Source organism: Rhipicephalus microplus, chromosome 1 (assembly GCF_043290135.1).
Source record: "Rhipicephalus microplus isolate Deutch F79 chromosome 1, USDA_Rmic, whole genome shotgun sequence".
NCBI lineage: Eukaryota > Metazoa > Arthropoda > Arachnida > Ixodida > Ixodidae > Rhipicephalus > Rhipicephalus microplus.
The window spans coordinates 127,952,493-127,976,728 of NC_134700.1; the positions used below are offsets into that span (position 1 = coordinate 127,952,493).

General features: G+C 45.9%; 1 protein-coding gene across 6 annotated transcripts in view; it reads left to right on the forward strand.

Moving 5' to 3' along the window:
* Nucleotides 1-13,549: 13,549 nt before the first annotated feature.
* LOC119177753 (uncharacterized) overlaps nucleotides 13,550-24,236 on the forward strand; it is a 48,133-nt gene continuing 37,446 nt past the window's right edge. For all 6 annotated transcript variants that reach the window (XM_075887333.1, XM_075887335.1, XM_075887337.1 and 3 more), the window contains exons 1-2: nucleotides 13,550-13,686; nucleotides 17,036-17,110. In XM_075887333.1, the coding sequence (XP_075743448.1) occupies nucleotides 17,076-17,110 (35 nt within the window). In that variant the 5' untranslated portion in view covers nucleotides 13,550-13,686; nucleotides 17,036-17,075. The remainder of the gene's footprint in view (nucleotides 13,687-17,035; nucleotides 17,111-24,236) is intronic.

A 24,236-nucleotide genomic window follows, 5' to 3' on the forward strand; every position in this document is an offset into this window, starting at 1 on the left:
CGTGATAGTGTTCTTTATTTGTGACTGACCACAGGGCTTTCTAGTACGACAGAAACTTTCTGTGTGAACTGTCTTCACGGCTTCGCATTCAACATGCTCATGTCGGCTTCGCAATGAATACGCGCAACGAATGCATGGATATGGTCGCTAGCATGGAGACGTTTGAGCAGCAGTGCCAGAGGCACTCTTGTTAGAATTTAGGCTTAGGTTTCTGATAGGCATACTAAAGAATGTTGCACAGCTCAATTCAGCAGTACTTAGTTCTTTCACCCAATAATAAGCAAATTCGATTATGGTTGAGAATGAAATAAGAACATCTGACACAAAAATGAAAGCACAAGGATGGGTACCGGACTTTCAACTAATTTTTGTTAGTCGACTCACACATATATGAAAGCACGTGGTCACAAAAAAAACAACACATAAGGCGCTCGTCCTTGTGTTTTCTTCCTTTTGTGTCTCGTATTTTTGCACTGTTCTTAACCATGAACTTATACCCACTGTAAGCATTACTAAACTACTAAAAAGATGCCGTTTACAGCACAGTGACAGTAGCTGTTGTTGCTTGGCCGTAGTGGCTACATTAAGGTATTCGGAGTTACTTGCAAATGAAAAAATCCTTTTCAACGTGGTATCGCGCCTTCCCTAACAAATAAAGAAAACTATTGCAGCATCTGTAATCCAGTGAACAGCTTGTGTTCACAAACCAAGTCCATACAGTGAAACTAGGAGGCAATACACTAAGCTTACCTTGTTGCTTGGAAGGTTCTCTTTTTAACAGTGGTGTCATGTAGAATTTTCTCCTGGCCTCGAATAAGGTGACCTCTGAGAGTTTCAAGAGATGAGAGGCATCATCAAGGAAGTACAGCTGCCTTCCTTTCCCGCAAGGTTGAGGGTATGAGATATTTGGTTTTCTATATTTTGAAGATTGTATACCACAATGTCGCCAGGTGGCCATGTTGCCAGGTCCCATGTCAGTCACAACAGCGCTGACTGTTATGCCAAGAGCTTCAGAATGCTTAATTACATCGAAGAGGCAGTTCTATAATTCCCCTGGATCAAAAAATGAAGCTACCAAAGAAGAAATTCAGAAAACGCACATTAGGTAACTGTGTAAAAATGCTTTCAGCAGAAACATGGCCTATATGCACAACTTTCTAGAAAAAAGGGGCTAGGGCAACATCCTAAATTGCATTTCATATTATGTGAAGGTACTAGAATATAACCTTTAGTAAAAACAGCAACCAGCCTCAGAGCACAATTGGTGTGGTAATGAAAATATGTGGCGCCAGGAAATTTTAATGTTCTAAAGTGGCACAGGCATGAAAAGAAGCTTCACAACTTACATGTCAGCTGATAAGCAACGGCTTGTTTCTACCGGCTTCTCACTCCGCCAGCATAAAAACAAGTGCATGGTTTGCAAGTTGTTCGTTTGTGGATGAATTTGAAGGGCGCACGGTTGGCTGACCTGAAAGAACAAAAAAATACAATCAATGAAGTTAAAGACAACTCAAATGCATGAACATAACCACCTAAAGCATTGTCAGTCAATTGATAAACCCAGTTATTCTACCTATAATGTTCCCAATGAACGCGTCGTAATCAAACCCAGGTGAAGTCTGCATTTCGTCCATTAAAATACATGCATGTCTCTCCTCTGGGGCCATTGTAGTCACCTTCTCTTTCAGGGCTGCAAAAACTTCATGCAGGATACCTGCATATGAATAGTTGGTTAGCTTTATTTAATTTCATTTTTATGAACTCTACAAAATAAATCTGCTCGAAGTTTAGTGGTTGAAGATTCTCACGGGACGTCTCAAATACTTCAGAAATGATAGTATAGTGATATTTACCATGTTTGAAATTTATGTGCTCAATGTGTCTCAGCAGGGTTCGTGTTGCTGGTAAAGCGGTAATGTTTTCGCTAACAAACCCGTATCCGTTGCTGCCACAGGCAACTTTTACGCAGAGCGCCTTTTGAAGCGATGCTGGTGACCAAATATTCCCTCGCATGGTTCCTTTTTCTAGTACAATAATTTGGTCACCAGAAAACACAAGGCCGAGTGACTCGCGAAGCCTGTCTCTCTCCCTTTCTGCTTTACGCCGCCGCTTCTGCACCAGGTCAAGCCTGCGCTTCAGATCAAGCACACTGTCGGACTTCGCAGGTATCACAGTTGCTGAAAGAACGCCTATAATTCAGAATTAGTCCTTACAGTTCTACCACTGGACAAAACTTTCATGTTATGCATGTTTCGAAGTATGTGGAAAGAGACGAGTATGCACATGGGTCTATGTAAGCCTGACAGTATTTCTGATGTGTACTGGGTAGCACCACAAGATATCACCACACAATAAATATGTTGTTCAGTTAGATCTCACTTTCACTCACTAATTAAAAGTTTTCTCAAGCTGACTCAAGTTCACCAAAATAATACACAACCACACTTTGACTCAGACTCACAACTTGATTTGAGACTGAGCACGTCAGCTCTTGCAGGAGTTAGCCAGCTCATAGTTACTGCTGAATAAGAGCAACAAAATCATAAGTCATGCGAAGTTCCATGCCTGGACATATATTTATTATCCTGCATATATGCAGGCTTACTTCCCCGTGCTGAGTATAAAAAAGGCAAGCTAACAGCAAGCAAAAAAAAACATACCGTCTACACATCCGAAAATATTATTTGGTGAGATATAAAGTTAAATTACAGCATTCTTAAACTTATTTCGTTTAAACTTTTGTTGATTAAGCGTGCTTAAAGTAAAGTAGGTAGCTGACTCATGCAGAAGGCAGAGCTATGGGCTCTGATATCATTACTCTGTGACAACGTTTATATTGCTAGTTTGAATGTTCTAGAACATTTATGAGAGTAAATGAATAGAACAATAGTGCTACTTAACTACAACTAGCTTAAATTTGTTCAATTAAAACTGGAGTAAAGAGCAGACGTTGCGAGGCAGGCAGTGAGTGCTGAGAAGACTCAACGGACTGCTGTGCTCCGGTCACTCCTGCAAAGCCAAACACAGAATGAAATTATCAAGAATATCTGTGTCAAGAATGACCCAGCAAAGGTTGTAGCACTATAAAAGTGGCGCTTTGAGAGTGGCAAAATAGATATTGCCGCGAGGCGTATTGCGGATAGTGTGGCGCATGCCGATACCGCTGGCACGCGGCCTTATCGTGGTCCAGGATGCACCGCGGCTCATCTGCGAAGATTATGGCCCGCACGTCGACCATTCGTTGATAACGAGATAGCGCCAGACGCTACGGTGACTGTATCTCGGATGGTGCACGCGCCTTGCGTTCCAGTGGGACATTTCTGTTACCCGACGGCCGTCGAACGCGCCTTGCGTTCCAGTGGGACATTTCTGTTACCCGACGGCCGTCGAACGCGCCTTGCGTTCCAGGGACATTTTCTGTCACCCGACGGCCGTCGAACGCGCTGTTCGCCTGCCGCTAAGCCGGTGTGTCTGTTTTCCTTTAGTGGGCGCAAGTCCGCCAAATAAACGGATCTCCTATTTCTACTAACCTCCCGGTTTCCTGTCTTCGGGCTACCCTCACTCTTACGTGACAATATACTGAGCATATGTATTGTGGCCATGAGCGACCTGGCAGACTGGCAAAGTCTCGGTTTTAACATACGGAGGGTGAATCCAACAAGACCATTGAATTCAGTAGTATTTTATTGAATGCTACCGAACGCTAGCGTGCACTAGCAGCACATTCTTTATGCAAGCATCCCGATAGTCTGAATGCAATTCTGATGTTGTGGCCGTTACAGTATTAATAAAAATAGAAGCGAATATGCTTACGCAAGCAGGAAACTGAAAATTATTTTTAAAGCCATTTTTCAAAGTGTACCCTATTTACTCGCCTGTCGACAGTGGAATCAATGAATGTTCCAGGATCATCGCAGCAGAGATATTAGGTGTAGCTGATACTTCTGGCATATCACCTGCAACATAAGATTACATAAAACACGCTAAACATTTCAGACATCTGTCATGCCATTTGAAGATCAATACAAGCCTTTAGCACCAGTAGATAATGTAGGTGCAGTTCTTTTCTGCTGTATCTCCCTGCCTGCCTTCAAGACGGAGACACGTAAAGACAATATGGAGGTCCAAGGCAGGTATTCATTCATTACAGTAACCTTGATAAATTGTGAACTTCATTAAATACTTACCTAGCTTTGATGGTGATAACCCTGCTTGTTCAGTCTTGTCAGGAGCCAATGATGATCTACCATTGTCAGATACTATGGCACACTGGTGAGCTATAAAAAATTAGAATGTTAGCAAAATGCACTGAGAGTTGTTTCAATTTATCCTCACCACAGAAAATGCTGGGAACTGCAGCTGGCTTTAGTCGCTTCCTTCCTGCTAGACTATCTTCTTCAAACTGGTAGACAGTGAAGTGGTCCTCCAGTTATACAGAGTAATAAATAACAATTAGTGCAAGAAACAATGCATCAAATACATAAGCACTGTTGGGCTAATGGGGTAATAAAAATGCAGCACTGTGCGCCCATGCATGCCACTGTAATTTAGCCTTTTTTAAAACTCGATAGCTAGCTTGGCAGTGTTATTCCTGCTGTTCAAAGTACTTCTTATCAAAGTAACAAATCCATATTAATATGGGCACGCTAAAAGCACATTCACAATAGCGAAGCTACAGTCATATGCCAAGGTTGAGGTATATGGGACTCTGCAGTTTGTTTCTAGGAACTGTTATACACATGCTAAGATTGCAGCTCATTAGGCGATTTTAAATAACCATCTATTTTCGTCGATGCTGCGCCGATATAGTAAACTACTCCAGAGGCAAGCAACTACATGCATTTTATTGCAATGTTTGATTCGAAACACAGTAACGTCCACTAAAACAAAACAAAAATAAGGAAGACGACGCAACTATAGTACACCAAAGCAAATAGCTCATAAGCACAGAAACGACAACCATGCTCATTACGAAGGCAGGAGAGTTCGACACAACGGTTACACGATCGTATGGCGCTGCGAACTCTTACCATGGCCCTGCAACAACTTTAATAATCTTGCAGTCAGCGATAGTACATATGGAAAATTTAACACAGCCCGTAAATGGTCACAATACAATGCCTCTACCTAGACAAGCACTCAGAGTGAATGCTCATGTGCGCTAATAATGAATACAGTAACGACTTTCAAAAAGACCGAATGCAGCTTACCTCGCATAGCCTAGCTCTTTTCGGCGGCAGCTTCTCACAGCCCATCCGCAGAAGCCACTGGAGTCGGCGGCGTACTTGCGCAGCACATTTTGCTCGTGGCACCGCGAAAAGCGCCTTGCCATTTTCGCTGCGGTCGTGACAGTTCGGCGCACAACAACCTGTCATGGCGAAACACCTCTGGATGCGTCTAACCCCATGGCTTAACGTAGTACAATTCAACATAGAACGCCCTTCCTACAACATTTATCGCGAACCAACAGGCAACATCGCTACAGTACCGATTCGTTGAGAAGCGTGGCGAAAACGCGAGAATGCACGAGAATAACAACACCACCCGATGTTAACAGCGCTCGGGCTGCCCGGAATCTGCAGAGCATTGGCGTTGTCGGCATCGTCTGCATAGGGTTGGCTTCTCCGCAATACATTTAAACCACCTTTAACCACGTGATGGCGCGCGACCAATAGCGTCGCTGATATCGCCAGGAGCTGGGTGAGCGGCGCTAGGAAAACAGTGGCGCAACTCTGCTACCTAAAGGTGGCATATAGAGTAACTCTAAGCTAGTCACAAGCTCACGAGTTCCCTTTAACGGTACACCATACTGCACAAATTTACAAAAAATGAGAAAACAAGCGCGAAGCGTGAAATAGCAAGACAAGGAAGAAACAAAAATGGGCGAAAAATACAAATAGCATGGTGGAGAAAAATAGATAAAGAAAGATATAGAACGAATTAAAGAAGGAAAAGCAGAAAGAAGGGAAAAAACACCAGGCCTGCACGGAAGGCCGAATACAGCCACAGCAAAAGCTAGAAGAGCAGCGTTTCAGAGCCTTCTATAAACACCCAATGGATAACTTCTGCAAGCACACTTCCTTGATACCAACTACAGCATTAATAATAAAGCATATTGTGTAGTAGGCTGGCATTCGCTATGCTATTTTTCGACGTTCTTCTGAACACTTGCAAAGAATTTCGTGCCAATTGTTCATGCCATGGCTGATGACGATAAGGAATTGTGCCGGAAGTGGGCATGTGCCGCAGTAAATAGGTGAACAAGAACAAGATTTTGCAATGAATTGGATCCTCGGGCGACGCACTCATTACGTGTTTCGCGTTGTGTAACGACTGGTTGTTCTTTCGCTGAGACATGGCTGTGCCTTCCGCACAGGCCTGGCATTTTAGGGGCGAAGCTCCTTATAGTGGCACCCATTCGTCCCTCGTAGTCGTAGTCGTAGTGTGTCACCAGACTTACGCTTTGACCTCCAAGGTGGTGCCGGTGGGAGATTTCCCCTGTGCGTTGTTCAACAATCAAAAAAATTCGCAGCGTGCACGTTAACTAAAAGCCGAATTCTTCGGTCTCTCATTTCCCATTAGTAGCCATTGACATGTTCCAGTGGGAAACGTTAGTAGAAGTATAAGTGTTAAAAGCCGACTTCTGCTGTCTCTCATTCCTAGTAGTCGCCATTGTTTACCTCCAAGGTAGCGCCCGGTGAGATTTCTCCTGTGCGGGATTAAAAAATAAAAATTTTTTGTTCAAAACGCCGTTGATTGATCAAATAAACCAACGGAAGACGCCAGATGTTTCTAAAGCAAAACAAAAAGAAGACGATGGTAAGGCAATGGTTTTATAATCAAAACCATACCGATACAGTTTTGTAATTGCCGATGCTCGTTGCCGTCGGTGTGTGCTCGTATGGATAAGGATGCCGAAAGGCAGGCGCACAGGACAGCGCGGCGCGCGCTCGCAGACAGGACCCTGAAGTGAGAGCACGCGAGGCAGAAGCGCGCCGGGAAGCTGCGCGACGTCGCCGCCAAGATCCTGCTGTACGGGAACAAGAAGCCACTTCAGCAAGGCAGCGTCGGCAAGATCCCGCTGTACGTGAACAATAAGCTGCAACGGCACGTCAGTGTGAGCAAGATCCTTCCGTACGGGAACAAAAGGCCACATCAGCAAGGCAGTGTCGGCAAGATCCTGCTGTACGGGAACAAGAAGCCACATCAGCAAGGCAGCGTCGGCAAGATCCCGCCGTACGTGAAGAAAAAGCTGCAGCGGCACGTCAGCGTTGGCAAGATGCAGCTGTGCGGGAACAAGAAGCCACAAAAACAAGCCAGCGTCGGCAAGATTCCTCCGTACGTGAACAACAAGCTCCAAAGGCACGTCAGCGTCGGCAAGATCCTTCCGTACGGGAACGAGAGGCCAAGGCAGCACGTCAACGTCCCGAAGCAGATCTTGAAAACGTTCGACAATAGGAAGCGGCGAAGAAGCGTGCATATCGCCAGGCGAATTAACGGAAGAGAATATCATGGCATTACTTCCAGGAGCTTTGCCCAATCTCATCATCATTCACCTCGTGGATCTGCCGTCATTTTTTTTTTAAATTTTGTGCGTTGTGGTTACGGACACCGGCGGCGGTAGCGGCAGACAACTCCGGAAGTGCGTGACTCCAGTTTTGACCTCACAACAGCTTTAGCTGTAATAGAAAAGGAAAGTTAGCAAGAAAGAAAAATTACATCGTCTCCCGCTGAAAGGAATTTATATATATGCGAAGCAGGCGTCACTAACACTTACACTGTCGGCGGCGCTTATGCTGGTGCTGATTGCGTCATTGCTCATTAAAGAAACCTGGGGATGCACAGAACACGCAGTGATAGACCAAGCACACAGTGACGCGTCTGCATGGGCTGTCTTGGGAAGCACTGTGCGGCTTGCTTCCTTCCTTGACTCTTATGTTTCGGCGCGTACCTACTACAAATGATTGACCAATAAACTGGTGGTCAATATAATTAGGCAACAATTAAAATTTTGATGAAAAATGAATCAGTCATTTAGGCATTACGGAATTGAGCAATCTTGAGGTTACATAAGATGTAAGTACAGATCTAATATTTTAAATAAATATCTAAATTACAATTCCAAAGTACTACATTTTATTAAGAATAAATTGACCAGTAAACCGTATGTCTCTAAGAAATTTGCTGATACATATGAAGATGTTGCTGTTCAGTGGCCTGAATAGGAAGCACCATGGTGAAGGATATTTTCAGAATAAGGAAAATGTATATTTTAAATGCGAAGAATTTCTTAGCGAACTTCGGTGTCATTGCGGGTATCTATCTATCTATCTATCTATCTATCTGTCTTGCCGCCTACGATATTTAGCTCTCTTGGCCGTTTAGATTAAGGAATCGGTACCAAGCTTGGTAGGACGCAACATGACTGTATGAAGAAAAAAATTTACTAGTCATAACTTGAAAATCTAGGAAAAATCCAGAAACCAAAGGACTCCGGTGCGCGGATTTGAACGTGGGACCTCTGCGTCGTGAAAGCGAGGCGTTAACCACCCAGGCCACCCCAGAGAACTGGCAGTGGTTTCGTTCACATGGCATGTTTCAAAACTAGTATGGTATGACATGATTGCATGGCGAACACAAGTGACAGACCCTAGCATGAAAGCATGAAACTCATCACATGCGTTTCATTTAAGTACGTGACTACATGCCAAACTCATGATGTGCTCGCGGGCCTTTCGCTAGCGTCACATATACCGAATTTGGTATTATGGTGCGTGGACGGACGGCGAAGGTATGATACTGGTGCAAACATGATAAACATCAGATGCGTGTCGTGTAACAACATTACATGTCACGCTCATCATGCGCTGGCGGCCGTTTCGCTAGCTTCAATTATACCAAATTTCGTATTACGAGACGTGAGTAGATGACGAAGGTATGATACTGGTGCAAACATAGTAAACATGAGATGCGTGTCTTATAACGACATGACTACATGCTACGCTCATGATGCATTCGCGGCCGTTTAACTAGCTTCACATGTACCAAATTCGGTATTACGTGACGCGAATGGACGACATATGTAAAGGACACATACAAACACGATAATCACGACATGCGTGTCATGTAACCGCATGACTACATGCCACACTGATGATGCGCTCGCGGCCGTTTCGCTAGCTTCACATATGCCTAATTTAGTGTTAGGTGACGTCAATGCATGACGAAGGTAAGTGACTGATGCAAACATGATAATCATGAGATGCGTGTCATGTGAGAACATGACTGCACGCCACAGTCAAGGCGTCAATACATTTCGGCGTGACGCGGTGCGCGTGCTCACCGGCGTTCATTTCGTCGGGTCACGCCGGCGTTGACACGCCAGGCACTGGTCCTGCCATATACTCGCAGGCACGCTCTGCGCTGCGTTGCTTTGAAAACATGTGCGTTTCCGCTCGTCCGGCGTCCCCCCGTCATGAAAAGAGGGAGACGCAGTGTTGTCTGGGTAATGCATCGGCGCGAAATGCAGCACGTCACAATTCGCTCTGGTTGCCATCGGGCCGCGCCAACGGACGCTCGTCGCGCCTGGCGTCACAGTCAAGGCGTCAATACATTTCGGCGTGACGCGGTGCGCGTGCTCACCGGCGTTCATTTCGTCGGGTCACGCCGGCGTTGACACGCCAGGCACTGGTCCTGCCATATACTCGCAGGCACGCTCTGCGCTGCGTTGCTTTGAAAACATGTGCGTTTCCGCTCGTCCGGCGTCCCCCCGTCATGAAAAGAGGGAGACGCAGTGTTGTCCGGGTAATGCATCGGCGCGAAATGCAGCACGTCACAATTCGCTCTGGTTGCCATCGGGCCGCGCCAACGGACGCTCGTCGCGCCTGGCGTCAGACTATAGTGTGCTCGCGCTTTGCTAATCTAGCGTCGCTGTGCTAAGCGTGTGCGCGTGTCAATGCTACATTAGAGTAAATTGAGCCCTTTATGATGGTGAAAAACTTTCTTCGTCAGAAGGCCAAAAAGGTAAATAATACTTAAAAAATTAAAAAGCACAGTTGTGAGCGGTTTTTAGGCTGCTGGCTGGAGCGGCCAGGCAGTGCCTAGCCGCGGCATCCTCCGCCCAAGTCACCAGCCGAAGTAGCGGGTCCGGCCTGGTGCTGGACAAAACAGCCTCCCACTGCTGCGGACTTCGGAGGTGCCAAGAGGCAGGGGGCAAGTGTGCCAGACAGGAGCCTAAATATGTGCCCATAGTTGGCGATTGAGTACCACCTAAGCGGCAGGCCGGCGAGTATGTTCCGGGGTGGAAGAGGGCAAGACGTGCAGGAGTAAAGAAGGTGCGGGCCTGAAGTTGGCTGCACGGGTGCTGTTGGTGCTGGGAAAGGGATTAGTGTGGGGGGAGGTGAGGCGGGAGAGGCGGTAGTGTGATGTGGTGTCGTGTTATGTGAGAAGCGCATGTCGCGTATTCATCCCCGGCGGGGCCGGGCTTGCTCGGTCGGTCGAATCGCGAGCGATAGAATTGGCCGCCTCGTTGCCTGTATGACACGCGTGAGCGGGTAACCAGATGATATAAATGTGGCGAAAGGAAATGGTGCCAGACCGCAAGATGCGTGTGGTCAGGGGTGCCACCCTTCCGACCACGTAGTTATATACCGCGGGTTACGAGTCGGAAAAAATCTATTCTGCTGAGGTTTGTGTAAGCTGTGACAGTGGCTACTTTGCGCTCGTCCTGTGTAAGGTCGTTTCGGGCGTGATTTCTTGAGGGGCGCACTGTAAGTTTCGAACTGCTTGTCATTCTTTGGGTGAAAATGCAATATGTTGCTGTAGCACTCGTTCCTTCCTCCTTGTGGCAAAACAATGTAAAATAAACGCACAACTCGCAGCGGCGATGATTCTTTTCACTTTCGTGCTTTGATGATTCTCAAAAAAGAATTCAGCTATGTTTTCTATGTGGCTCGTGTAACAGTAACTAAAACGTATTAATGTTTTCAGCCTCTTGAACCTAAAAGCAAAGAAAAGCGGCACGAAGAGGCACAAAGGTATAAAAATCTGACATACTTATGACATTGGGCAGAGAAACACGTTTGTATTATCTTCATAAGAAATCACTCGGACCTACGTGTGAAACAAGGAGCCTTACCTTAAGGTGGCATCATTCCACAACCACTCTTTGACTATGACGGACCGGACCGACCATGCCCTCCGAGATGGCGTGGCAGGTTTTTCTGCGGCCGTCCCGATCGCATGGAGAAAGCGTGCTTCCAGAGGTAGGCATGTCCCGCTCTTTTCTCCGCACCGCAGCTATTCTTCGTATGGTCGAAAACATTGCCGCGCTGTTGTCAAAGCTTGCTTGTGGCGAGAAAAAAAATGATTTCGCACTTTTATATATCTTCGTCCTTTTTTTGGAAATGTCTAGCCATGGTGTACGAAAGGTAAAGTTAATGCTTGGGCGTTAACTGAGATTTTTGCTGTAGATTTGCACCACCCATTTCACAGCGCCAACAGTTGCGATTCGTCTGAAATAGATCCACATGTGCTGGAAACGTACTGCATTTTAAAGTTTGCAGGCTGTATAATATGAAACGCACAGGTGAAGAAAAAAATGACAGCCCGATTAACAAGCAAAGACAGAAGAGTGCCACGACTTTTTCTTTCCTTTCATGAAACTAGCACTGCTTTTCATTTTAACGCCGTTTTGAGAATGCTCCTGCCAAGCTGCACGAGCAGAATGCAGAGAAAAGATTGCAGGTGGTCACCATATGTCTAGACTATGTCTAGACTGAATATCGCCGGTTCTGTGACAACCACAAGCTGATTACAGGCACCTTCTTGGTCTGTTATCGTCAATCATTCGCACTGGCAAATTTACAGTGTATAGTGGATATGTTAGACAATGCAAGAACGAACATTAGAAATGTTTTCCTCGATCGAGACGTACGCAACACGCGTTGAGAGTTTGATGAACCTGGTATTTAACATTCTAGTGTTACATAGCAGTGACAATGCGTAACTGCTCTTCAGTTGACCGCCTTATAAACACCCGTACGTAATATAATAATAAAAGTATAAGTCAGGACTCAGTGAACCGTTCATCTAGTGAACGCTTCAACTACCGCTATTTTGCATCTTTTCATCGTATATTACTCATATACAAGTTCACCATCTAGCGGATATTCTAGGAACTAAATGAGAGGTCGCTACCTAACACTACATACATCGAGGAGGCACCAGCCATAGCTTCGCCCCTAATATACCATGCGCACTCTGGAATCCTTGCGCTCTGCTGTCTGTTGTGGAATTTACCACCGGCAGAATCCGCACACTCTCGTGGTAGCCGGGCGTGCGAGGCGACAATCGTTCATCTTGCTGTGGACCACGGCCATGGGAACGGCCGGAGAGAAACACGCCGCGTACCTACCGTCTCAGAGACCATTTGCCGACGGCTCCAGTTGAAGAGCGTGCATTTGCACTGCCATTGTAAAAAATATTGGCGGTTTTGGTACAGATAATCAAAGCCCTGTCAATAGGTAACGCATGAACACACTCTGAAGCTTCGATTGTCATATCTAACGTTTATGCAGTGATATTGAGGACACAATATGCAAAACATCTAGTCATAACCTACTTACGCAAAAGGCAGTGTATGTGCCTAAATATTATCTACAAAACTTCTGCAGCAACGTTTACTCCCTTTGGTGGCTCTTTCATTGCCAGTACTTTCCATTTGCTGCTACCTGCTGCATTATAACATAGATTCTAAAACTCTGTTTATGTAACTTTAACGCGGCGCTGCGAATATTTTTTTTTCATTTTTGCCGTTGCTGCAATACTTGTGCATTTACGTGCATAGGATAAGAAAACACATGTAATATCTCTAAAACGTAAAATGAAAACAGCGCATAAACTCGGCACGATTTTGCAATGCTGGAACTGAAATTTATTGACGATTGTGGCTGTCTCGGGCTCAGTTATATTTGAAAAGAGTTAAGCAGCAGAATTTTTCTTGAATCTCAGAAGAACTACAACAGGTATTTCGCTTCGAATAGGGATTTGAATGCACACTCATGGGTACATTTGGCAGGTGAATAAACCTTTGAAATTAGGAATTTGTAAAGCAAGTTAGAGCACATTCTGTGTCTACCTTCGAGTTACACTCACAGTAACAGCACCATAACACACATACACATAATCAGAATAGATCGGACCCCATCGGGCAATTTTGAAGTGTTCAAATATCAAGTCACTGTGGGGCTGCCGGATGATATGCTGCTGTTCACGCGGCCCTTTACAACTTTTTTGTTGACGGTCTTCGCCCCATTTGCACGTCCGACATAGTCGGCCTTCGAACTTGAGCTTTGATAACTGGCGTAGGGGGTGTAAATAGGAAAGCGGATGGTCGTTTAGCCTGGTTTTTATCAGCTTCTTCTTTGTTCATTGATTCAACGAGCTGAACCGATGATGTTTGGTCAGCAGCCTGGCTATCTTGGGGGCTGGTTGTACTGAACTGTGGAGATAACACTGCCGAAACTGGAGACAACGGACCTGATGAAGATTTTGCTGCGGTGGTGTCGAGTTGTTCTTTCTCAGGTGGGCTCCTTTCATCAGGCTGTAGTTCAATGGCTTGTGGAGGCGTTAATAACAACTCAAGTTGAAGGGGTACAGAAGAATTGACTTGGACCACTGTTGCAGGTGAGTTATGAGCATCGGCTGGAGGTGTGAATGCACCAATCTCTACGCGCGGGGGAGATAATTCAGGTGTTGGCGGAGAAACTAGCTGTAATTTTGGGTCCGTGTTAGGAGCGTCGACTGGTCTTGAGGGCGATGCGGACTCAGCAACTTGGCTTGGTTTTGCTTCCACTTTTAGCGACAGTACTTCAGTGTTAAACAATTGGATGGCCTTAGGCGGAGAGACCAACTGTAGTGACATCGGTCGGGCACCCGGCAACGCCGAAGGTGTAGGTGGAGTTGACACGTTAACTATTACTGGCAGTGATGACACCAATTCGGTGGGTCCCGGCGGGGAATGAAAGCCCAGGGATAGCCGCTGGTGCGCCGGTGATCCAATAGGCCCAAGGTGGCTCGACAAGCCAGCATTCACAGGCTGCAATGGGGAGAATTCAATGGGCTTCAGAGGAGAAACTGAACCGAAAGCCAGTGGCTTTTCCATCAAGGACCCTACAGAACGCGGTGGACTAGTCAAGCCAACGGTCATTGGCTGTGATGTGGCGAATTCTATAGGCTTCGGAGGAGAGGCTAAGCCGAGTGTCATTGATGGCTGCATCGAGGACCCAATGGAATCAAATTCACTTCTCAAGCTAGCTGCCTGTGGAGACGATGGGGCGAATTCGATTGGCTTTGGTGGAGAAGCTAAAGATGGAGTCTTCGGCTGGTCCTCCTTAAAAGAAGTGATAGCTCGAGGTGGGCTAGACAAGTTGGTTTCCGTCGGAGGCGTTGGGTTGAATTCGATGGCCTTCGGAGGGGAACTTACGCCCAAAGTCGTTCGCTGTCCGTTCGACAACCCAATAGCCCCAGGTGGAGTTGACAATTTACCTGTTGGTGGTGACTGGGTGAATTCGATGGGCTTCGGAGGAGAGGCTAAACCCAAAGTCATTGGCTGTGCATTCCAGGACCCAATTGCTCCAGGTGGACTTGACAATTCAGCTGTCGTCGGCAGTGATTGGGTGAACTCGATGGGCTTTGGAGGAGAGACTAAGCCCAAAGTCATTGGCTGGTCCTTGGGAGACCCAGTATGACCTGGTGAACTTGACAAGTTAGCTGCCGCTGGCGACGACGGAGTGAACTCGATAGGCTTCGGGGGAGAGGCTAAGCCCAAATTCATTGGCTGGTCTTTGGGGGACCCAGTATGCCCAGGTGGACTTGCCAAGTTAGCAGCTGTTGGCGACGATGAGGTGAATTCAATGGGCTTAGGAGGAGAGGTTAAGTGCAAAGACATTGGCTGGTTCTTCGAGGATCCGTTATGCCCAGGGGGACTTGATAAGTTAGCTGCCGTTGGCGACGATGGGGCAAATTCGATGGGCTTCAGAGGAGAGGCTAAGTCCAAAGTCATTGGCTGGTGCTTCAAAGACCAAAGAGGCCCAGCTGCACCAGACATGTCAACTGCCATTGATCGCGGTGGTGTGATATCAATTGGCTTCGCAGGCGAAGGAGAAAATACGCCTCGAGACTGTGGGTGGCCTGCCAAGAAGTCGATGGGCTTCAGTGGTGATAATAAGCCAGAAGACGCGGGCTGGTTCAACAAGTGTTCAAGCGGCTTTGGTGGAGAACTAAACTCAAGTTGCTTTGCCGGCGAAGGAACGTATTCGAGGGACTTCAATGGAGTGAGGAAGTCCTCTGGTATTGGTCGCGTCTGTGAGAATTCTATGGAACTCAGCGGCGACTCATGAGCCGCTGGTTGGGATGCATGTTCTGTTTTCTTTGAACCTTCTGTCGGTGTCTGCCGGGATTCAACGGTTCCAGAAGGTGTAACAGGGGCTCCATCGCTCTTCATTTGATTTACCTCAGTAGGCGATTGCATGTGCGATTTTGACGTGCTTGGATCAGAACCACTTCTGTGAAGACTGAAAGGCCCTGGTGAAAAAAATGAACCATATAATGTGGGCTGAGCCGTCTGCACACTAGGTGACAAGGCTTGTCTAGATTCTGTGAATGCTTGACCATGCTGCGTCTGTGTGCTTCTGTGGGTTTTATCTTTGTCGACCATGCTGCTCAGTGAAGCGGAGCTGAAAGCTGGCTCGAACTGCGGCGGCTGTATAGTGAGTGGTTGCATGTCGATGTTCGTAAGCTTAGCAGGTTGACAAAACTGGGAGTAGCCTACCGCCGCCGAGCTAGAGGCGGCTGGTTGAACCACGTGCTTAACTGCGATGTCTACGGAACTCAGCACGGTCGTAAGTTCAGGCGATCCCCTGTCGGCCGTGCTTGGAAACTGCAGTGCATGTGAGAACGACGCAGTCTGTGAACATTGAAATGATCCCGTACGGTGCGCCCCCATATTGTCGAGGCTCTGGTTAATGTGGCCACTGTAGCTGGCGTTTTTGGTACCAGAGAAGGCTTGCCTTTCATGTTCCGCTAGGGCAGCTCCCTGTTCCGCTTGTGGCCACACGGATCCAGATAAGCTTCGCCTCGTCAGCATGGATGGTACTCTAGGCCATGTCTTCCTGCTACTCCCCACACTGCGTAGAGATGTTCGCTGAGCTGCACCCCAGCGTGCGCCGCTGCTGACGCCGCATGACGACGCGTGATTGTAGGGGTGCGAATATGAAGAAGCACTTACTGCTTGCGGCTGTCGGCTGAGAGAGACGGGTTTCGGCAAAGACGGACCAGTGATCGATATGGTGGTGAGGCTGGCTGGCAATGCGTTGCTGTTGCTCCATGAGGGCTGACGGGAAGACGTTGACCGGACAGATATTTTCGACATTTGCACTGTTGCGGAGCTCGCGGTGTTCGGGGCCCTGTGCCCCGAAACGTGTCGCCGCATGGTAATTTTGAGAGGCCGCTTGCTCGCTTCCTTGCTTACTTGGCAATTCCTTCTGGGCTTGTACCCACTACGGCGAAGCGACCATGGCGCTCGTGGTCACTATCATAAAAAAAATTCGAACAGAATATAGATGAATAAAGATGAAAAAATTATGGCCTAGGTTATCAACAAAAATTGAAAATGTGCAGTTGTTAAAGCAAAGACAAGCAAATACTACTAAAAACGGCAAAATTTTGGTTTTCAAGTATGTCGTCTGCTCAGTATTTGTTGTTTACTTGGCTTGTAAATTTTTACACATCAGATGACTGTACATGACACGCATGTTGTTGTTATGGGCCCAGCACGCATTCTTGCGCAACTTCATTTTTTTTCTTGGTTAGCACTGAGGGATTGTCAAGCGAAAAAATTCATTTCCCATGATTTAAATTGATTTTCAGATGGGCCCAGCACGCATTCTTGCGCAACTTCATTTTTTTTCTTGGTTAGCACTGAGGGATTGTCAAGCGAAAAAATTCATTTCCCATGATTTAAATTGATTTTCAGATCCTGCTGTAAAGATGGGTGTTTTATAAAATGAAGAAGAATGGAGCAAAATAGAGGTTACCTTCCTAATTTAACGTAAGTTTGAAACAATTCCAAAAATGTTTATTAAACTTTCGACTTCTCAATTATTCATTCCTAGTAAATCCCGCAAAGTGGGTACGTGCCACTATTTTGAACGAAAAGCAAACAAACAATTTTGTCAAACAGACCAGTTCTGGAAATGTTATTACTTCATGGCAACTTAGTGGTTGCCTTAATTTTATTTCTAATCGTTTCGACCGGTAGAGGGGTCTTTGTCAGTCTTACAATAAAAGTAAGGCAAACGTTGAGTTGTGTCTCTTCTCTTGTCAAGTGCTTTTTAGTTATTGAAAAAAGTTCTTCACTGCGTGTGTATATATATATATATATATATATATATATATATATATATATATATATATATTGAAATAACTTGAAATAACTCTGACGAAGGCCGTGCCACGGCCGAAACGTTAGTAAATACGATCCTTTTCTTATGTGCTATCTTCAAGTTATTTCAATATAGAAAATACCCGGACCTGTCGTGCCTTCCCTTCAAGTTCTATATATATATATATATATAACTCATCCCCTGATGAAGGGAGGTCCCCTCCCGAAACTGTTGGGAAATAAATATATTTATCCTTGTTGACAACGCTCCCGTTGTGCCATATCCCATACCTATATATATATATATATATATATAAGTCAAGTAGATCCTCCAAGAGAACGGTAACAACGGAAGTGTTTAATTCGACAGTTTCGGCCAGAGTCTGGCCTTCATCAGGAGTCATGGTACATTCTGTTTGCGCTCACATTTATAGTATTTTGGGTAAAAAATGAGAGGGAAGGAACGAAAAAAAAAAAAAAAAAAAAAAAAGTTTGAAAAACGAGAGAGGGAAGGATATCCAGAAAGTTCCAGGTTCCACTGTGCTTCGCGAGTGGCGTCGTCAGTGTGTATTTTCTTAGTATTGCGTTCAGTGCAGTTTGGTGGCGGTCCCTTTATTGTAGACGGGGCCTGGCTAAGGTAAGGGCTTGCGTGTCGCGAAAAATGCTTTTTTTTATTATTATTTTTTATTTTTTATTTTTTAAAGACCGTCACTAATTCGGCGTCGGGGACAGCGTTCCGAGGCTCCAGGAAGTCGGCGCGGGAGAAAATGTTTCTTAAGGCGCTGTCTGTCGTTTTGAATGCTATTTTGCTCTGCGAATCCGCGTTTGGGGGTTTTAATTGTGTATGGGGTGGCCCTTCTATATGTCGGGCTTTGTTGTCGAAATGCGGGAAGGGTTTCCAAACTGCGAGAAAGGACGTTTGAAGTGATTGCTATTTTGTACTGGGAAACCGCGTTCGGGGCGTTTAGTTGTGTATGTGGATGTCGGGCTTTGTTGCCAAAATCGGGGAAGGGTTGCCAAAAGGCGAGAAGGGGCGTTTGAAGTGATTGCATTTTGTTCTGGGAATCCACGTTCGTGACACTCTCCATCACCCCTGCCGCCACAAATCTCGACGAAAACAACCAGGCCGCATGGCAAAACGTCCTTCTAGAAGCATCACTCAAGCTAACAGAAATTGCAATCAACCACAGTGAAAAACAAGTAAAGAAACTGACCAACATGACCAACGCCATTCTGCGCGACAACAACCACTTATCAAACGAGGAAATCACCCTACTAACAGAGTTCGAACAGAATAAATACCAAGAGGTCAAGAAAACTAAAATACAGAAACTTAAAAGAGACAATGTTTCCAACCCCACACTACCAGACGCTACACTGTATGACTACAACACATTCACCCACGAGGAAACTCACGGCACAAACAAGAAAACACCTATCAACACTCACTACGACGCTGCGATTATAAACCTATCAGACACGAGTTTGTCAACTGATGAAGTAAAACTATTATCTAAAGGACTAAACTTCTGCCCAACTAGAAAATCTTTCGATGAGTTTCACTTACTCCGAGACCTCGACAACTTCGCTAGAAAATTGAGGCTGCACGAATATTTCTTGGACAAGCCGTCTAACATTCCAAAGACTCCCCGCCACCAAACAAGCGATTGGACACCAAAAAGTCATCGAGACAAGTGTCTGGACTTATATATTAACGCGGTCCAGAAAGATATATTACAGGAGTATCACAGACAGAAGGGAAAGCGGGAAAACATGACAAAATCCGAGAAAAAGAGTATGCAAAACCTAACATCTAGGACTGATATAATAATAAAGCCCGCTGACAAAGGAGGGGCAATTGTAGTCCTAAATACAACCGACTACCTACAAGAAGCATACCGTCAACTAAACGACTTAAAATTCTACGAACGCCTCCCAGGGGACCCGACAGAGAAATACACGCGTATTGTAGCAACAGAACTGAAGAAGCTGTTGGACGAGGGAAGAATAACACGCAGTGAGCACAAATTAATGTGGCCAGTACACCCTCGTCCAGGGCGCTTCTACATACTCCCAAAAATTCATAAACCCGGTAATCCAGGCCGACCAATCATTTCAGGTATAGGCACAGTAACCGAGCCCATATCAGGGTACGTAGACAAATTAATAGGCCACATTCCGTGCACTCTCGGGTCGTACGTAAAAGACACCTCACATTTTCTTCGAGATATTGCAGACCTGCGCATTCCGAAACACTCATACTTAGTTACCCTTGATGTGTCTTCACTTTATACAAATATTCCCCACGATGATGGCATAGCGGCATTAAAAAACACATACACAAACCATAGACAACCTGACACCCCAGATTTCTCTGCCATCGCAAGCCTCACAAGACTTGTATTAGAACTGAACTCATTCGAGTTCAACCAAGAGTACTTTCGACAAATCAGCGGCACCGCCATGGGTACCAAACTCGCACCAAACTATGCTAACATTTTTATGGGAGAACTAGAAACCGAATTTTTGTCCCAAACTCCCTTGAAACCACTCCTATACAGGCGGTACATTGACGATATTTTTCTTATTTGGACTCACAGCGAGGATGAACTGCTAAACTTTATCGATACTTACAATACTGTGCATCCAAACATACACTTCACACACACCTACTCACAAGTAACCGTAAATTTCCTTGACGTTACCATAATAATAGAAGATGATAAACTTTCCACAACCCTCTACCGCAAACCAACAGATCGACAACAGTACCTCCATTACCAAAGTGATCATCCACGCCATTGTAAAAACAGCATTCCATACGGCCAGGCCCACCGTTTTAAGCGAATTTGCTCAAAAGACACTGACTTCCACGCGAGCTCACAAAAGCTTAAACTCGTGCTCGAAAAACAGAAATATCCTCCACATGTAATTGATGACGCTATTCAAAAAGCTAGAAAACTTCAGCGTGATGACCTTCTGATGAAGCGGCCACCACAACACAACCTGCAACAGACACACCTATGTTTAACATACAGCACGAATTTCCCCAACGTTAACAAAATCCTTAAACGACATTACAACATACTGGAACAAAGTGAACGTCTAAAACGTGCATTCCCATCGGCTCCTGGCGTCGTTTACCGACGAACACGCAACCTCAAAGACACACTTGTAAACTCCCAAATCAATACTTCAACTTCCGACAGTTCATGCCGACCTTGTCTGAAGCCTCGATGTTTTGTATGCAAAGCGATGCGAGATACAAGCAAGGCAAGCAGCACACAATCCAACTTTTCAATTAACATACGAGGAAATCTAACATGCGATTCCCCTAATGTGGTATATCTACTTGAATGCAACGTGTGCGGCATGCAATACATCGGACAAACGGAAACACCCTTTAGGATTCGTTTCAATAATCACAGAGCCCACGCGAAATCAGCGCCGAATCTACCTCTATCAAAACACCTTAACCTTCCCGGCCACTCCTTCGACAAATTGTCAGTCACACTTTTAGAAACAGGATTTAAATCAAACCGGGAACGTGAACAACGTGAATCATACCTCATACACCGATTTAACACCCTCGAAAAAGGCATAAATGAAAGTCCGGGTACACTTGCAGCAATCAAAGCACTATAATATATACATATGCATTTATATGTGTATATGTACTTATGCATATGCACATATGTATGGGGGTGTATGTGTGTATATGTAAGTTTATAATTGTAATCATAACAGTTCAAGATTTCGCGGCACTGTGGCGGCGACGAGGACTGGACAACTACAAATATCTTTGCGTGTTTCAGTGAACCACTGTCGTCTATTTCTACTTCTCTGAATAACCGAACAATAGTTGTAAGCCCGACTTGTCGAAGGGTCACCGCATGCACAACTAAAAGCCCCGAACGTGGATTCCCAGAACAAAATGCAATCACTTCAAACGCCCCTTCTCGCCTTTTGGCAACCCTTCCCCGATTTTGGCAACAAAGCCCGACATCCACATACACAACTAAACGCCCCGAACGCGGTTTCCCAGTACAAAATAGCAATCACTTCAAACGTCCTTTCTCGCAGTTTGGAAACCCTTCCCGCATTTCGACAACAAAGCCCGACATATAGAAGGGCCACCCCATACACAATTAAAACCCCCAAACGCGGATTCGCAGAGCAAAATAGCATTCAAAACGACAGACAGCGCCTTAAGAAACATTTTCTCCCGCGCCGACTTCCTGGAGCCTCGGAACGCTGTCCCCGACGCCGAATTAGTGACGGTCTTTAAAAAATAAAAAATAAAAAATAATAATAAAAAAAAGCATTTTTCGCGACACGCAAGCCCTTACCTTAGCCAGGCCCCGTCTACAATAAAGGGACCGCCACCAAACTGCACTGAACGCAATACTAAGAAAATACACACTGACGACGCCACTCGCGAAGCACAGTGGAACCTGGAACTTTCTGGATATCCTTCCCTCTCTCGTTTTTCAAACTTTTTTTTTTTTTTTTTTTTTTTTTTTTTTTTTTTCCGTTCCTTCCTTCTCATTTTTTACCCAAAATACTATAAATGTGAGCGCAAACAGAATGTACCATGACTCCTGATGAAGGCCAGACTCTGGCCGAAACTGTCGAATTAAACACTTCCGTTGTTACCGTTCTCTTGGAGGATCTACTTGACTTATTGCAACGCTACGGCCATTTTCGCCACCATGCCTGCCTATATATATATATATATATATATATATATATATATATATATATATATATATATAGACAGAGAGAAAGAGAGACAGAAGGCATGACAAGTCCAGGTAATTTCTGTATTGAATAACTTTGCAGATAGCACACTTGAAAAGGAAATTGCCTTTACTAAAACGTTAGTAAAGGCAATTTTCTTTTCAAATATGCTATCTGCAAGTTCATTCAGCGTATATAGATATGTATATATTTCATGAGATGCGTGTCATGTGACTACACGACTACATGCCACATTCAAAGCGCCAATACATTTCGACGTGACGTGGTGTGCCTGCTCACCGGCGTTCGTTTTGTTGCGTCCGACCGGTGTTGCCACGCCAGACGCCGGTCCTGCCATATACTGGCAGATGCGTGCTGCGTTGCGTTGCGTTGCTTTGACGCATGCCCGTTTCAGCGCGTCCGGCGTTCCTCCGTCGCGAAAAGAGGGAGTCAGTCAGTCAGTCAATGAACTTTACTTACAAATTGTTCTGAGGAGCCGATTCCCCTCAAGAGGGAGGGTCGGCTGCGGGCCGCACCCACGTGGGGACAGGAAGAGCGAGCCCTTCCGCCAAGTTGCGGGCCCTCTGGACAGCCCGGATTTGGACCTCTCGGTCCGAGCTGGTAATTGCCGTCCTCCAGGCAGCTTCTGTGCTGAGAGGCTCGCCATCGCGCAGCGCCGCGCATTGCCAGAGCATGTGGGGTAACGTGCAACGTCTCTCTTCGCAATGAGGGCATTGCGGCTTTATGCTGTCGATAAACTTGCTGTACACTAAAGGCGACGGGTAAGTACCCGTTTGCAGCCTTCTTAAAGTGACTGACTGGGCCCTAGAGAGTTGCGGGTGCGGGAGCGGAAAGCTACGCCTGGCCAATTGATAATTTTTGCAAATTTCGTTAAAGATGAGGAGCGAATCAAGCTGCCGCATGCCATCCCCAAAATTAGATGCCGATTGCCCGTCACGGTGGGACAGTTCGCGTGCTCGGGCATGGGCAAGCTCATTGGCATTGGGGATAACAGGGTGGACATCCTTGCCCATGTGGGCAGGAAACCAGGTGATGTGGCCGTCGATTTCCGTGCAATGTGGTCTTTTGGTAAGAAGATGGGCCGCCTGCTCACAGACTGATCCGGTCATGAACGCTTGTGCAGCAGCTCGAGAATCAGTGAAAATGCGCGTGCGCATCGGAATCGCCACGGCCATTGCTATAGCAGCCTGCTGAAAAGAGGGAGACGCAGTGTTGTCTGGGTGACGAATCATCACGGATTGCAGCATGTCGCATTTCGCTCCAGTTGCTGTCTGGCCGCACCGATGGACGCTGGTCGCGACTGGCGTCAGACTATAGAGTGCTCGTGTTTTGCTAAGGTAGCGTCGCTGGGCCTAGCGTGCGCGCGCCTCAACGCTACATTGGAGTATATTGGGCCCTTCATGATGCGCTCACGGCAGTTTTGCTAGCTCTACGTATACCCAAATTTGTGTTCCGTGACGTCAATGGATGACTAAATATATTACTGGTACAAGCATAATAATCCCGACACGCGTGTCATGTAAGAACATACCATGCTCATAGCGTGCTCACGAGCGTTTCGCTAGCTCCACGTATGTTTTTGGTATCATGTGATGTGAATGTGATGTGGTATCATGTGACGTGAATAGATTACGAAAGTAAACGACACATCCCGACATGATAATCATGCCACGGAAGTCATGTACGACATCATTTTTATGTTAGGGTCTGTCGCTTGTAATCGTCATGCAATCATGGCATGTAATACCAGTTTTGCAACATGTCATGTCAACGAAATGAACGCAAGAGCTGCAGGACCATGAATTGTAAATCATAATATTAATGACATGCACGTCATTATTTTCATGTTAGGACTAGTCAAGCTTGTTCTTTATACAGCCATGCTAAGCCATACCAAGTTTGGTATCGATAGTAATATCGAAGCAGCCAGGAGAGCTAGAAGCCGTAGGCGGCTAGATAGATAGGTACGCTAAAAGTCGCCGAAGTTCGCCAAGAAATGCTTCGCATTATAAAATACTGATGTAATGAGACC